Raw genomic sequence first — 13,744 nt, forward strand, 5'->3', positions numbered from 1 at the left:
GTTGTGTGATTAATTAGAATTCAAAACACTTTCTGATATTACACAATATGTGTACACAAAAGTGTTTCTGTGGGATGACACCACATTATATGATAATTCTTTCATGTTCAATCGATGGATTTAGGACAAGGACTTTTAATTTGTATGAGTAAACATTTTGACCCGGAAACGATTGCTGTAAACTCTTCACAGGCGCTGATGGTGGAACACGGGTTAAGTTGTCGAATTCAATTATTAAAGAGAATAATATTGCATATTTTCGGTGAGTTATGGTCTATTTAACTAGTTAAGTTCCTAGCTACCTATCATATCTTATTGTGAAGTATCCTATTCTCTGACAAATCCCGTTTTCAACAAACCTAGCTATCTAGCCAGCAAGCTAACGTTAGCTAGCAAAGTGCAGTCATTTAGTTCGCAAACTACAATACCAGTTTACTTATTATTTTTTAGTTGAGTCTGATGTCCAAGCTGTGGACTTGTATTTTCAAATCGTTATGGCAGCTAGCTAGCTAGCTTACAATCTGAGCAAATGAACTCATATCTCTGTTTACATCTATTGAAAGGGAACTCAGCTCAGCTGCTGTTGCTGGTCTGAGTGTCATTCAAGAAGTTTGACAGCCCTCGAGTTGGAATTGACTGGTACATTCTGACCAAATCAGAGTGGTCTGAATTGACTGGATGCGGCATGCTGTTTCAGTTCAGTTACATTCTAACCAATGAGCGCTAAGACATTCACCATATATTTTCTATCCATTTCCCCCTTCTCAATTATCTCAGGTACAGAAGAAGACAACAGCCTAGGCTAGATCCGTTTTCAACCCTGGAATCAAACTCATCCAGTCACCCGCATTCATGGAGAACACAAAAGAAGCGGGTAAGAACAAAGAGAGGAAAAGAGAGAATTTAGACTAAGAAGGTGTGCATGAATTATAGTCTGAGCCAGCTGGAACCATTTTTGATTAGAAGCATAGTCATGCCTCATCAGATTCAGAATGTCTCTGGATTTACACTCACACTCTTACTATTTCCTCTGCACCACTTCCTCTCTCTTCCCTTCCTCTCTCTCCTCCCTCGTCCTCTCTCTCCTACCTCCTCTCTCTCCTTCCTCCTCTCTCTTCCCTCCTCCTCTCTCACCTCCCTTCCTCCTCTCTCCTCCCTCCTCCTCTCTCTCTTGTCCCTCAGCCCCGTCCCCGGTCATGTGTGAGGTGTGCGGGACCTACTTCGAGACGCGGCGGGGTCTCTCCAGTCACGCCCGACTCCACCTCCGTCAGCTCGGCGTGGCTGTCTCGGACAACAGCGGAGCTCCAATCGACTTGCTCTACCAGCTGATTCAGGACAGGGACGGTTCCATGCATCCACTCAAACCCATCTACTCTTCACCCAAAAAATCCAAGGGGTCAGGGACGCTCATCTCCCAGAAGGAGTCCCCTCTAGGGGGTAGGGTCAAAGTAATGACGACCCCACAGAATAATATATCCCAGGTAGCCCCGGGCCCCACAGCTCGTAAAGGAACAGTTTTGGCCAAGCCTCTGCAGTCTTCCATGTCGTCGTTCCCAACAGCAGGCAAGACGCCATCGCCCTCAGGGGGAGCGAGCCTGGCCTCGGCCAAGCCTGCCTGGGCACCGCAGGAGACGGATGCCCCTCTCACCCTAGGTAAGTCTCAGCTTGGGTGTTTTAGATTGGAGTAGATATTTGAAGTGTTTCGTTATTAGATGTGTGTCATCAGGAAGTCACATAGTAGGCCTATTATGTGTGGAATTGAACGTTGTACCATTACATATAGATAGACATTTCTGTTCTTATGTAATGACATTATTAACTTCAAGTAGAACGTGGCACATTCTAACACCAGTCTCTGGCTCCTCCCCTGCCTCGACAGCGATGGACACCAATGACGAGGTGCATGTGTGCCAATTGTGCGGTGCCTGGTATGAGTCCCGCAAAGGCCTGGCCAGTCACTGCCGGGCCCACTTGCGCCAGTTCGGCATCACCGAGAACACCGAGACGAAAGGAGGACCAATAGAATTCCTCTACCAGATCATGGAAGCGGAAGACCTCCAACCTATAGCAAGTGAAGGTCTCAACGTCTATAACCCATCTATGTCTTCTAACTCTAACAAACGGCCCTCCGGCTCTGGTTCGTCCACCTCGCCTGCTAGACATAAAGGATCCCCCTCCTCCTCCCTTCACCAGCCTCCCTCCAGCAAACGGCCCAAGCCCTCCGCATCAGAAGGAACCGCTCCGCAGGATCATAGGCTCAGCAAGGGTGAGTTTCAAGTTATTTTTGAAGGGGCATTCTGCGATTGGTACATCCATTTAGTTGAAGTCATATTTTAAGTCCAATTAATTCATTTTAGTTTAAGTCATTTTAAAGGGATGTCACAACACAATTCAAAGAACAGAAAAAGAAAGGTAAATGATAAAACCTCAAGTGATTTAATAAAAAACATATAATTTGAAATACAGGTGAGTTCACCTGCGTGTTGTGTGGCGAGGAGTTTGAGAACCGTAAAGGCCTAGCGAGCCACTCCCGCTCTCACCTGCGCCAGCTCGGCGTCACCGACCTCCTGGGCAAGGCATCGGCCATCGACACGGTCCAGCAGCTGGTCAGCAGCGGTGTGCTGGCGGCCGCCGCATCGGCACAACCCAGTAACAACACCACCACCACCAAGACCCCGTCTCAGTCTCCAGCTAGATCCCCAGCTAACGCCCACCTCAGCCCCTTGGCCTCCAGCCACAACCCCAGGCCCAAGGCCAAGAAGGGCTCCACCCTGGTCTATCCCAAGCCGGAACCCCTGGAGATGGAGATGGATGTGGGGTTCTCCAGTCCGCTTGGGGGGTACAGCAGCAGTAATGGATCTCAGGGTTCTCAGAAGTGGCCCAACTCTGCTGGAAATGGCCAGTCCTTCAACTCAGGTAAGATGTGGGTCCTATCTTTTTGACCAAGTGGTATAAATTCTGTGGTTTCTAATTTGTTTGTCAAATTCCCTCTTCTATTTGTGTTTTTCTGTTTTACCATTATATAACTGCACTCATAGACCATTGACCATCCATTCAGTCAAAGCAGCATAGCTAAATGCAGTGACATGTCAAGTGAATGGCGCCGGAGGAGGTGGCTGCCGTTTTACGTGCTCCTAACCAATTGTGCTATTTTGTGTGTTTTTTCGCGTTGTACATAATGTTTCTGCCACCGTCTCTTATGACCGAAAGTAGCTTCTGGATATCAGAAAAGAGATTACTCGCCTCAAACTGGACGAAGATGTTTTCTTTAACGAGTCGGACGCGAAGGATTTACTCCAGATACGCGACCAGGTCCAAATCCCTGTCATTCGTATGAAGAAAAGACACTGACACAGGGGACGCAGGTCCGGATGCCTTGTGAGAATTTGTCAGTGAGTGGGTAACCCGCCTCTACCATCCGTCCTTTTGGCCAAAGTGCAATCATTGGAGAATAAACTGGATGAGCTCCGTTCAAGAATATCCTACCAACGGGACATTAAAAACTGTAATATCTTATGTTTCACAAGTCGTGGCTGAACGATGACATGGATAATATACAGTTGGTTGGTTTTTCCATGCATCGGTAAGACAGAACCGCTGCCTCCGGTAAGACAAGGGGTGGCGGTCTGTGTCTATTTGTCAATAACAGCTGGTGCACGAAATCAAATATTAAGGAAGTCTCAAGGTTTTGCTCGCCTGAGGTAGAGTATCTCATGATAAGCTGAAGACCACACTATTTACCAAGAGAGTTTTCATCTATATTTTTTGTAGCTGTCTATTTACCACCACAACCCGATGCTGGCACTAAGACCGCACTCAACAAGCTGTATAAAGCCATAAGCAAACAAGAAAATGCTCATCCAGAGGCGGCGCTCCTAGTGGCCGGGGACTTAATGCAGGGAAACTTACATCCGTTTTACCTAATTTCTACCAGCATGGGAAAAAAAGCTCTAGACCACCTTTACTCCACACACAGAGACGCGTACAAAGCTCGCCCTCCATTTGGCAAATCTGACCATAACTCTATCCTCCTGATTCCTGCTTACAAGCAAAAACTAAAGCAGGAAGTACCAGTGACTCGCTCAATACGGAAGTGGTCAGATGACGCAGATGCTAAGCTACAGGACTGTTTTGCTAGCACAGACTGGAATATGTTCCGGGACTCATCCGATGGTATTGAGGAGTATACAACATCAGTCACCAGCTTCATCAATAAGTGCATCGATGACGTTGTCCCCACAGTAACCGTACGCATATACCCCAACCAGAAGCCATGGATTACAGGCGACATCAGCACTTAGCTAAATGGTAGAGCTGCCACTTTCAAGAAGCGGGACTTTAACCCGGACGCTTATAAGAACTCCTGCAATACCCTCAGACGAACCATCAAACAGGCAAAGCGTAAATACAGGACTAAGATTGAATCCTACTACACCGGCTCCGACGCTCGTCGGATGTGGCAGGGCTTGCAAACTATTACGGACTACAACGGGAAGCATGGCCGCGAGCTGCCCATTGACACAAGCCTACCAAACGAGCTAAATTACTTCTATGCACGCTTCAAGGCAAGCAACACAGAAGTATGCATGAGAGCACCAGCTTTTCCGGACGACTGTGTGATCACGTTCGCCGATGTGAGTAAGACCTTGAAACAGGTCAACATTCACAAGGCCGTAGGGCCAGACGGATTACCAGGACGTGTACTCCGAGCATGCGCTGACCAACTGGCAAGTGTCTTCACTGACATTTTCAACCTGTCCCTGGCCGAGTTTGTAATACCAACATGTTTCATGCAGACCACCATAGTCTGTGTGCCCAAGAACACCAAGGTAACCTGCCTAAATGACTACCGATCCGTAGCCCTCACGTCTGTAGCCATGAAGTGCTTTGAAAGGCTGGTCATGGCTGACATCAACACCATCATCCCAGAAACCCTATACCAACTCCAATTTGCATACCACCCCAACAGATCCACAGATTACGCAATCTATTGCACTCAACACTGCCCCTTCCCACCTGGACAAGAGGAACACCTACATGAGAATGCTGTTCATTGACTACAGCTCAGCGTTCAACACCATAGTGCCCTCAAAGCTCATCACTAAGCTAAGGACCCTGGGACTAAACACCTCCCTCTGCAACTGGATCCTGGACTTCCTGACGGGCCGCCCCCAGGTGGTAAGGGTAGGCAACAACACATCTGCCACGCTGATCCTCAACACGGGGGCCCCTCAGGGGTGCGTGCTTAGTCCCCTCCTGTACCCCCTGTTCACCCATGACTGTGTGGCCAAGCACGACTCCAACATCATCATTAAGTTTGCTGACGACACTGCTGTGGTAGGCCTGATCACCGACAACGATGAGACAGCCTATAGGGAGGAGGTCAGAGACCTGGCAGTGTGGTGCCAGGACAACAACCTCTCCCGCAACGTGATCAAGACAAAGGAGATGATCGTGGACTACAGGAAAAAGAAGAGGACCGAGCACGCCCTCATTCTCATCGACGGGGCTGTAGTGGAGCAGGTCGAGAGTTAAGTTCCTTGGTGTCCACATCACCAACAAACTATCATGGTCCAAACACACCAAGACAGTTGTGAAGAGGGCACGACAAGGCCTATTACCCCTCAGGAGACTGAAAAGATTTGGCATGGGTCCTCAGATCCTCAACAAGTTCTACAGCTGCACCATCGAGAGCATTCTGACTGGTTGCATCATCGCCTGGTATGGCAACTGCTCGGCCTCCGACCACAAGGCGCTACAGAGGGTAGTGCGTACGGCCCAGTACATCACTGGGACCGAGCTTCCTGCCATCCAGGACCTCTATACCAGGCGGTGTCAGAGGAAGGCCCTATAAGTGGTAAAAGACTCCAGCCACTCTAGTCATAGACTGTTCTCTCTGCTACCGCAAGGCGAGCGGTACCGGAGCGCCAAGTCTAGTTCCAAAAGGCTTCTTAACAGCTTCTAGCCCCAAGCCATAAGACTGCTGAACAGCTAATCAAATGGCTAACTGGACTATTTGCATTGACCCCCCCCCCCCCCCCCCCTTTTTTTAAACGCTGCTGCTACTCGCTGTTTATTATCTATGCATAGTCACTTTACCTCTACCTACATGTACATATTACCTCTACTAACCTTTACCCCCGCACATTGACTCGGTACAGGTACCCGCTGTATATGTTATTGTTATTTTATTGTTGCTCTTTTATTTTTTACTTTAGTTTATTTAGTAAATATTTTTCTTAACTCTTATTTTTCTTAAAACTGCATTGTTGGTTAAGGGCTTGTAAGTAAGCATTTCACGTTAAGGTCTACACCTGTTGGATTCGGCGCATGTGACAAATAAAATTTGATTTGATTTTGACAAATCCTTCCCTCCCTTCCCCAGGTTCAGACCAGGAGCTCATGATCACCTGTGAGTTCTGCGGCCAGTTCTTTGACAGCCGCAAGGCCCTGTCCTGCCATGCCCGCTCCCACCTGCGCCAGCTGGGAGTCATGTGGTCTGTCAACGAGTCGCCCATCGACCTGCTGAGAGACATCCTGCTGAAAGAGGGCAGTGCCACCGCCACCCAGGTGAGTGTGTGTATGTGTGCGGTCCAGTTGGCCACGGAGGTCAGATCGGTATCTCATCATGTGCTACCTACATGCTGCGGTTGTGCCCTTGAGCAAAGCACTAAGGGGCGAATCTTAACTTCTGCTTAAAGGGTAACTCTCAACCCCAATTTCAGCCTTTGCATTCAGGTGAGAAGTTGTGGGTGGGCGGAATTTGCTCACCATCAGAAATATTCATTTTGGGGATAGGTAAACGTAGTTGTACCTGATCCAAACACTTTCTCACTAAAGCATACTTACCAGAAGTCCACTGGCACGCTCTCATAATAGAATTATGTGCATCGTAAGCAAATATGGCTCTGGACAGTTAGCTCACAGTGTAATGCGCAGAGTTCCTGACATCTATTGTAAGTTCGAATCCCCCGTGGGGCGCAAAAAATTATATTTGAAATGTGGAATTGCATTTATTGTGTTGGGAAGAAAAGTGCAACCATCACCTAGAAAATGAAGATTAGGGGTTCAATTCAATTCAACCCACATTGCAGTATTTACGCACTAGCTGTTTTTCCAATGGTCAAATTAACTCGCAGATTGGTCTTGGGTACTGTATAAAAACAGACTATTACCAGGCGACCCCTCTCACAGGTTAACTTTTTTGAATTAGAAGTGTGGGCACGAGATGAATATATATACAGTACCAGTCAAAAGTTTGGACACACCTTACTCATTCCAGGGTTTTTCTTTATTTTTACTATTTTCTACATTGTAGATTAATAGTGAAGACATCAAAACTATGAAATAACACATATGGAATCATGTAGTAACCAAAAAAGTGTTAAACAAATCAAAATATATTTGAGATTCTTCAAAGTAGCCACCCTTTGCCTTGATGACAGCTTTGCACACTATTGGCATTCTCTCAACCTGCTTCATGAGGAATGCTTTTCCAACAGTCTTGAAGGAATTCCCACATATGCTGAGCACTTGTTGGCTGCTTTTCTTTCACTCTGCAGTCCAACTCATCCCAAACCATCTCAATTGGGTTGAGGTCGGGTCATTGTGGAGGCCAGGTCATCTGATGCAGCACTCCATCACTCTCCTTCTTGGTCAAATAGCCCTTACACAGCCTGGAGGTGTGTTTTGGGTCATTGTCCTGTTGAAAAACAAATGATAGTCCCACTAAGCGCAAACCAGATGGGATGGTGTATCGCTGCAGAATGCTGTGGTAGCCATGCTGGTTAAGTGTGCCTTGAATTCTAAATAAATTACAGACAGTGTCTCCAGCAAAGCACCCCCACACCATAACATCTCCTCCTCCATGCTTCATGGTGGGAACCACACATGCAGAGATCATCCGTTCACCAACTCTGTGTCTCACAAAGACACGGCGGTTGGAACCAAGAATCTCAAATTTGGACTCATCAGACCAAAGGACAAATTTCCACCGGTCTAATGTCCATTGCTTGTGTTTCTTGGCCCAAGCAAGTCTCTTCTTATTATTGGTGTCCTTTAGTAGTGGTTTCTTTGCAGCAATTCAACCATGAAGGCCTGATTCACGAAGTATCCTCTGAACAGTTGTTGTTGAGATGTGTCTGTTACTTGAACTCTAAAGCATTTATTTGGGCTGCAATCTGAGGCTGGTAACTCTAATGAACTTGTCCTCTGTAGCAGAGGTAACTCTGGGTCTTCCTTTCCCGTGGCAGTCCTCATGAGAGCCAGTTTCATCATAGCGCTTGATGGTTTTTGCGACTGCACTTGAAGAAACGTTCAAAGTTCTTGACATTTTCCGTATTGACTGACCTACATGTCTTAAAGTAATGATGGACTGTCATTTCTCTTTGCTTATTTGAGCTGTTCTTGCCATAATATGTCACAACACAACTGATTGGCTCAAACGCATTAAGAAGGAAAGAAATTCCACAAAATAACTTTTAACAAGGCACACCTGTTAACTAAAATGCATTCCAGGTGACTACCTCATGAAGCTGGTTGAGAGAATGCCAAGAGTGTGCAAAACTGTCATCAAGGCAAAGGGTGGCTACTTTGAAGAATCTAAAATCTAAAATATATTTTGATTTGTTTAACACTTTTTTGGTTACTACATGATTCCATATGTGTTATCATAGTTTTGATGTCTTCACTATTATTCTACAATGTAGAAAATAGTAAAAATAAAGAAAAACCCTTGAATGAGTAGGTGTATATCTGCCCTATGTGGGAGAACTCACAACCATTGGGCCATGAGTCAACTGTTTTAGCTTTTGACATGACCACCTTTGTCATCTATTTCTTGTTACAATGGATGTAGCTACGAATAAATCTGTAGAATCCTCATAGCTACATGTTTTTTTGTCTTCGTAAAAGCACATGGATGTGTATGAAACGGTAAGCAAAAACGTTGAATTTGGTCATATGCGGAAATGTGCCTTACTGCCTTTTGAATTTTGTTTAAAGTCAGTAGTCTGGTCAACAAAATATATTGGCACACTTCACTGGCAAATAAGGCGCGCTGTCACCTGCTTTTATAGTTAGCCTTGAGGTGGTACCACCCAGTACATCTAGAAGGGAGTAGATTTTATACCTAACCCCTCCCTTGAGATAACAGAGGCCCCTTTAACACGGTTTCAATGGTAGAGTTGAACCACTAGGGGCAAAAAGAGCTAGATTTTCTACTAAAATACCAAAATATATCACTTTTGCAACAAACTGTCAAAATGAAGATCAGAATTGACGTGTTTCACTATAACTAAACGTAAAACATCAGGTTTTGTTTTTTATTTTAAGTCGATTGTTCATATAGTCATGCATTGGTGTCAATGATAGACAAAGTATAAGTTAGGATTCACCCCTTAACCCCCAAATCTGCTCCAGGGGTGGAGCCTGTCTTGTGTGTTTGTGTGTGGTGTGACAGATTAAAATAAAATTGTATTTGTCACGTGCCGAATACAACAGGTGTAGACCTTACTGTGAAATGCTTACTTGCGAGAACTTAACCAACAATGCAGTTTTTTAAAAGTAAGTAAAAAACATTTGCTAAATAAACTATAGGAAAAATAGTAACACAAAAAAATAACAACGAGGCTATATACAAGGGCTACCGGTACCGAGTCAAAGTGCAGGGGTACGGGTTAGTTGAGGTAATTGAGGTAATATGCACATGTAGGTAGGGGTAAAGTGACTATGCATAGAAAATAAACAGAGAGTAGCAGCGTGTGTGTGTGTTTGGCGTCAATATGCATGTGTGTGTATGTCCGTGTGTGTTGGAGTGTCTGTGTAGTATGTGTGAGTGTGTCGTTTGAGTCCAGTGAGTGTACATCGAGCCTGTGCAAGAGAGTCAGTGCAATTTAAAAAAAGAAATACGAATAAAATAAGGGGTCAATGCAAATAGTCCAGTTAGCCATTTGATTAACTGTTCAGCAGTTTTATGGCTTGGGGGTAGAAGCTGTTAAGGAGCCTTTTGGTCCCAGACTTGGCGCTCCGGTACGGCTTGTAGAAAGAACAGTCTATGACTTGGGTGGCTGGAGTCTGACCATTTTTAGGGCCTTCCTCTGATTCAGGGCTGTGACAGGAAAAAACCTGTGCAAATGGATCAATAAAGATGTATTGTGTTGTAGGTCAAGAGGGAGCCAGCGTCCACTCACTCCAGTGCCAGCCCGGCCTGGGCCAATCACAGGCGGTTCTCTGAGCCTTCGTGGGCTCCCCAGGGCTCTAAGAGGACGTTCACTCCTCCACTGGACTACTCCCTCAACGACAAGCCTTCCCCTGATAAGAATGGGTCCTCCCAGTCTGGTAAACTAACAGTGCTAACGCCTGATTAAAGCCCAGTGGATCTCAGCCAGGTTATTTGTGGCAGGCAACTGTTTTCCATTGCAGCTGTGTTATATGATGGCAATTGTATTTAGCAGATGCTCTTGCCAAAGGTGACTGATCCCATTATTAGTAAAAATAAATCAAAATCAACTAGGTAACCTGCCTAGTAATTAGTGCTGAAATAGAAACGTTTATCACGTGAAAAGTTCCAACTGTCAAACTTCTGTTTTTAACCGCCATGTCCTCTTCTCTCCTTCCAGCAGGGGATGCGTGCTGCGAGCTGTGTGGCTTTGACTTTGAGAACCGCACGGCGCTGGCGAGCCACGCACGGGCCCACCTCCGCCAGCTGGGGGTTAAGGAGTGGAGGGTAGAGGGTGTGAAGGCCTCCCCCATTGAGTTGCTCAGCGCCTGGATCCAGAGGCAGCCACGTAAGGCCGCGGAGATCCACCGCCAGTACCGCGACGGTGACCTCAACATCAGGTTTAAGGTGAGTGTTACATCTTCTATTACAAACTGGGTGGTTCGAGCCCTGAATGCTGATTGGCTGATAGTCGTGGTATATCAGACCGTATACCACCGGTATGACAAAACATTTATTTTTACTGCTTTAATTACATTTGTAAACAGTTTATAATAGCAATATGGTACCTTGGGGGTTTGTGATATATGGCCAATATTCCACGGCTAAGGGCTGTGTCCAGGCACTCAGCGTTGCGTCGTGCTTAAGAACAGCCCTTAGCCGTGGTATATCGGCCTTATACCACACCCCCTCGGGCCTTATTGCTTAAGTATAGCGCCCATTAGGTTTGGATCTAATTGCTCTGTGGCAGTGGGGCTGCTCACACCCAGTCTTGGATTAAAAGCAAGTGACAATCACATGCCCTCAGGTGCATGGCGTTTAGGCACTTTCCAGCTGCTTAGTTCTGTGGCAGGAGTGCTTCAACTCTCAGTCTCGGAGAGCAGCTGGGTTTCGTCCTCGCTTTTCCAGTAGCTGAGGCTTGGGGAGACTAGATGAGTAGACGCGTTCTCTGACCAGTTATTGATTTAAATTGAGAAGAAAAGCAGCAGATTGACATCAATAGAATAGCCGTGCTCTGTAGTTGCTAACATCCAAGTCTCTATGTGTACTGTATGCTATTTCTACAACCAATCCAGGTGAATGTAGATGATCCTGTCCAACTTAGACGAGAAACTATTTCACCAACACTTGTTTTCTTTCCCCCCTTCCAGAGGAAAGCCCCGTCCCACTCTCCCGCCACAGACTCAGGCTTCTTCCCCTCGGGAGCCCAGAGGACTGCGGCTGCGGGGCTGCAGCTGGGGCGCAGGGCGGGACGAGAGGTGGCCAGGGTCGCCGGGGGGTTGTCCAGGACAGCTCAGGGTCAAAGGTCACAGGGGGAGACGGGACACTCGTCACATCACCATCATACCGTCGCTCATACGCAGTCCCAGGGGGCTAGAGGAGACTTCAACCACATACGCTCTCCTAGAGGTGAAAGATGGAAACGGACGCAAATGTGCATGTACACACACACCCTATAGTCATTTCTACCTGTAAGCCCTCTGATAAAACCAACGTTGAGCTATGCTAGACTGATTTTTAAAGCCCTTCCCATCCTGTCTGTGCCAGGTTTTGAGCGGCGGGTCCCTAAACACACCGCCCATACGGAGGGAGCAGAGGTAGACGGCAGCTCTCAACAACCCTCCCGGTCAGGAAACATCCCTTCCCTGGTTCCCAGGCCTCCCTCCACTCCTCTGGTCAAACAAGTGGGCAAAGAGTACACCCTCAAGTGCAGGTGAGTTGGTTGCCAAAATGCTGATAGTTCAATGTACGCTGAACTCACAGACTGCCTGAGGTCACACACTTGTAGGATTTATTATTGGCATCGTAAGAGGGTCTATGCACTACAGGTTTTGATACTTCCACAATGTTTCATAGAAAGTGGTTTAAGCACTGGTCTGTTTGTATATTCATATTAACAACCCTTCTCACTCTTGCTTTCTGTTCTATTCCATCCCTCAGGTTCTGTGAGGCAGTGTTCCATGGATCTCAGTCAGTACAGGAGGACTGGATCAGACACCTGCAGCAACACATCCTGGACCTCCGCTTCAACAAGGCCTCTCCTCCCCCCACCCCTGGCCCAGAACGGCCCCTGGTCCCGGGCATCGAACCCTCAGCCATCCCCCCTACCACCACCCCTGTCTTTCTGGCACCACTAGCTGTTTAAATGGTCCACTACAACGGCTACACTCACTGCATTTTTCTTATTACCACTCAGTTGGATTGTCTTATCTGTTGTTCATGTATTTGTTTTCTTCAAAGGACTGTTGAAGTCAGTGTACAATGTGGCAAAAACACTACTAATAAGGTGCGTGTGGGGGACTATGCGTTTGTTTATTTATTCAGCGTTGAAGAAATGACTCGGTATGAATGATAACAGCACAAAGTGGATATACTGTGTCACTAGTCTTGTCCACCAGCTGGCTCTCTCTCTAGCTGTTAGCCTGGGGACGAGGTTACTGGAGTACAGACATAGCTGTACCAGCCTCATATCAACTCTAGAGGGCCTACTTGGGCCATTTGAAGAAGTCTACTTTCAATAACTGTACTCTTGCTGGGGTAACTTGGACATGAGGGGTCAAACAAACTAACATCCATTCATCATGTCAGTCACACCACGTAGTAGTCTAGCAATGGTTACATTCCAGATCTTTATTGTGATGTTTATTGCACATTGTTTTCATAGAAACCTAAATTCATAGTAGTCTGTATGACTTTGGATGGAATGGATTTCCATAGACTGTAGTTAGTGATGTCAATGAAGAAGTAAGGCAAAGCCTGTTCTAGCATTAAATACATTCCCCTTGTTTCAACTGTTTCAAAGCAGTGTGTTATTATAGGTTGCATTGCAAAATAGCAGGGAAGGAAGCATGTTCAGCTTTGAATTATGGTCTGAAATGTATTTCCCTAATGTACAGGAATTTGTATTTACTTTTTTATGAATTATGTTTTAAAATGTAGAAATGTTTTCTGAAGTAAAGAAATATAGACAAGGTTTTATATTTGTCTTGAATTCTTCTGTAATGAGTGGTTTGCAAGGCCGCGGAGCCAGACAGAATTCCAGGACGCGTACTCCGAGCATGCGCTGACCAGCTAGCTGGCAAGTGTCTTCACTGACATTTTCAACCTACAGTGCCTTCAGAAAGTATTCACATCCCTTGACTTTTTCCATATTTTCTTGTGTTATAGCCTGAATTTAAAATGGCCTACACACAATACCCCAGAATGTCAAAGTGGAATTATTTTTACATCATTAAAAATGAAAAGCTGAAATGTCTTGAGTCAAGTATTCAAACCCTTTGTCATGGCAAGATTAAATAAGTTCAG

The 13,744-nt window shown here is 46.1% G+C and overlaps 1 protein-coding gene across 1 annotated transcript; it reads left to right on the top strand.

The window, feature by feature from the left end:
• The first annotated feature begins 174 nt into the window (after positions 1–174).
• LOC311123946 (protein Wiz-like) lies at positions 175–13,415 on the top strand. Its single transcript, XM_084198161.1, has 11 exons — positions 175–262; positions 778–874; positions 1,183–1,653; positions 1,880–2,266; positions 2,467–2,916; positions 6,386–6,570; positions 10,164–10,338; positions 10,620–10,846; positions 11,590–11,848; positions 11,987–12,152; positions 12,380–13,415. The coding sequence occupies exons 2-11, from the start codon at positions 853–855 to the stop codon at positions 12,582–12,584; spliced, it is 2,547 nt and encodes an 848-aa protein (XP_084054287.1). The 5' UTR covers positions 175–262; positions 778–852; the 3' UTR covers positions 12,585–13,415.
• The last annotated feature ends 329 nt before the right edge of the window (positions 13,416–13,744 follow it).

The sequence above is a fragment of the Coregonus lavaretus genome (genome assembly GCF_964263955.1).
Source record: "Coregonus lavaretus genome assembly, contig: HAP1_SCAFFOLD_224, whole genome shotgun sequence".
Taxonomy (NCBI): Eukaryota; Metazoa; Chordata; class Actinopteri; order Salmoniformes; family Salmonidae; genus Coregonus; species Coregonus lavaretus.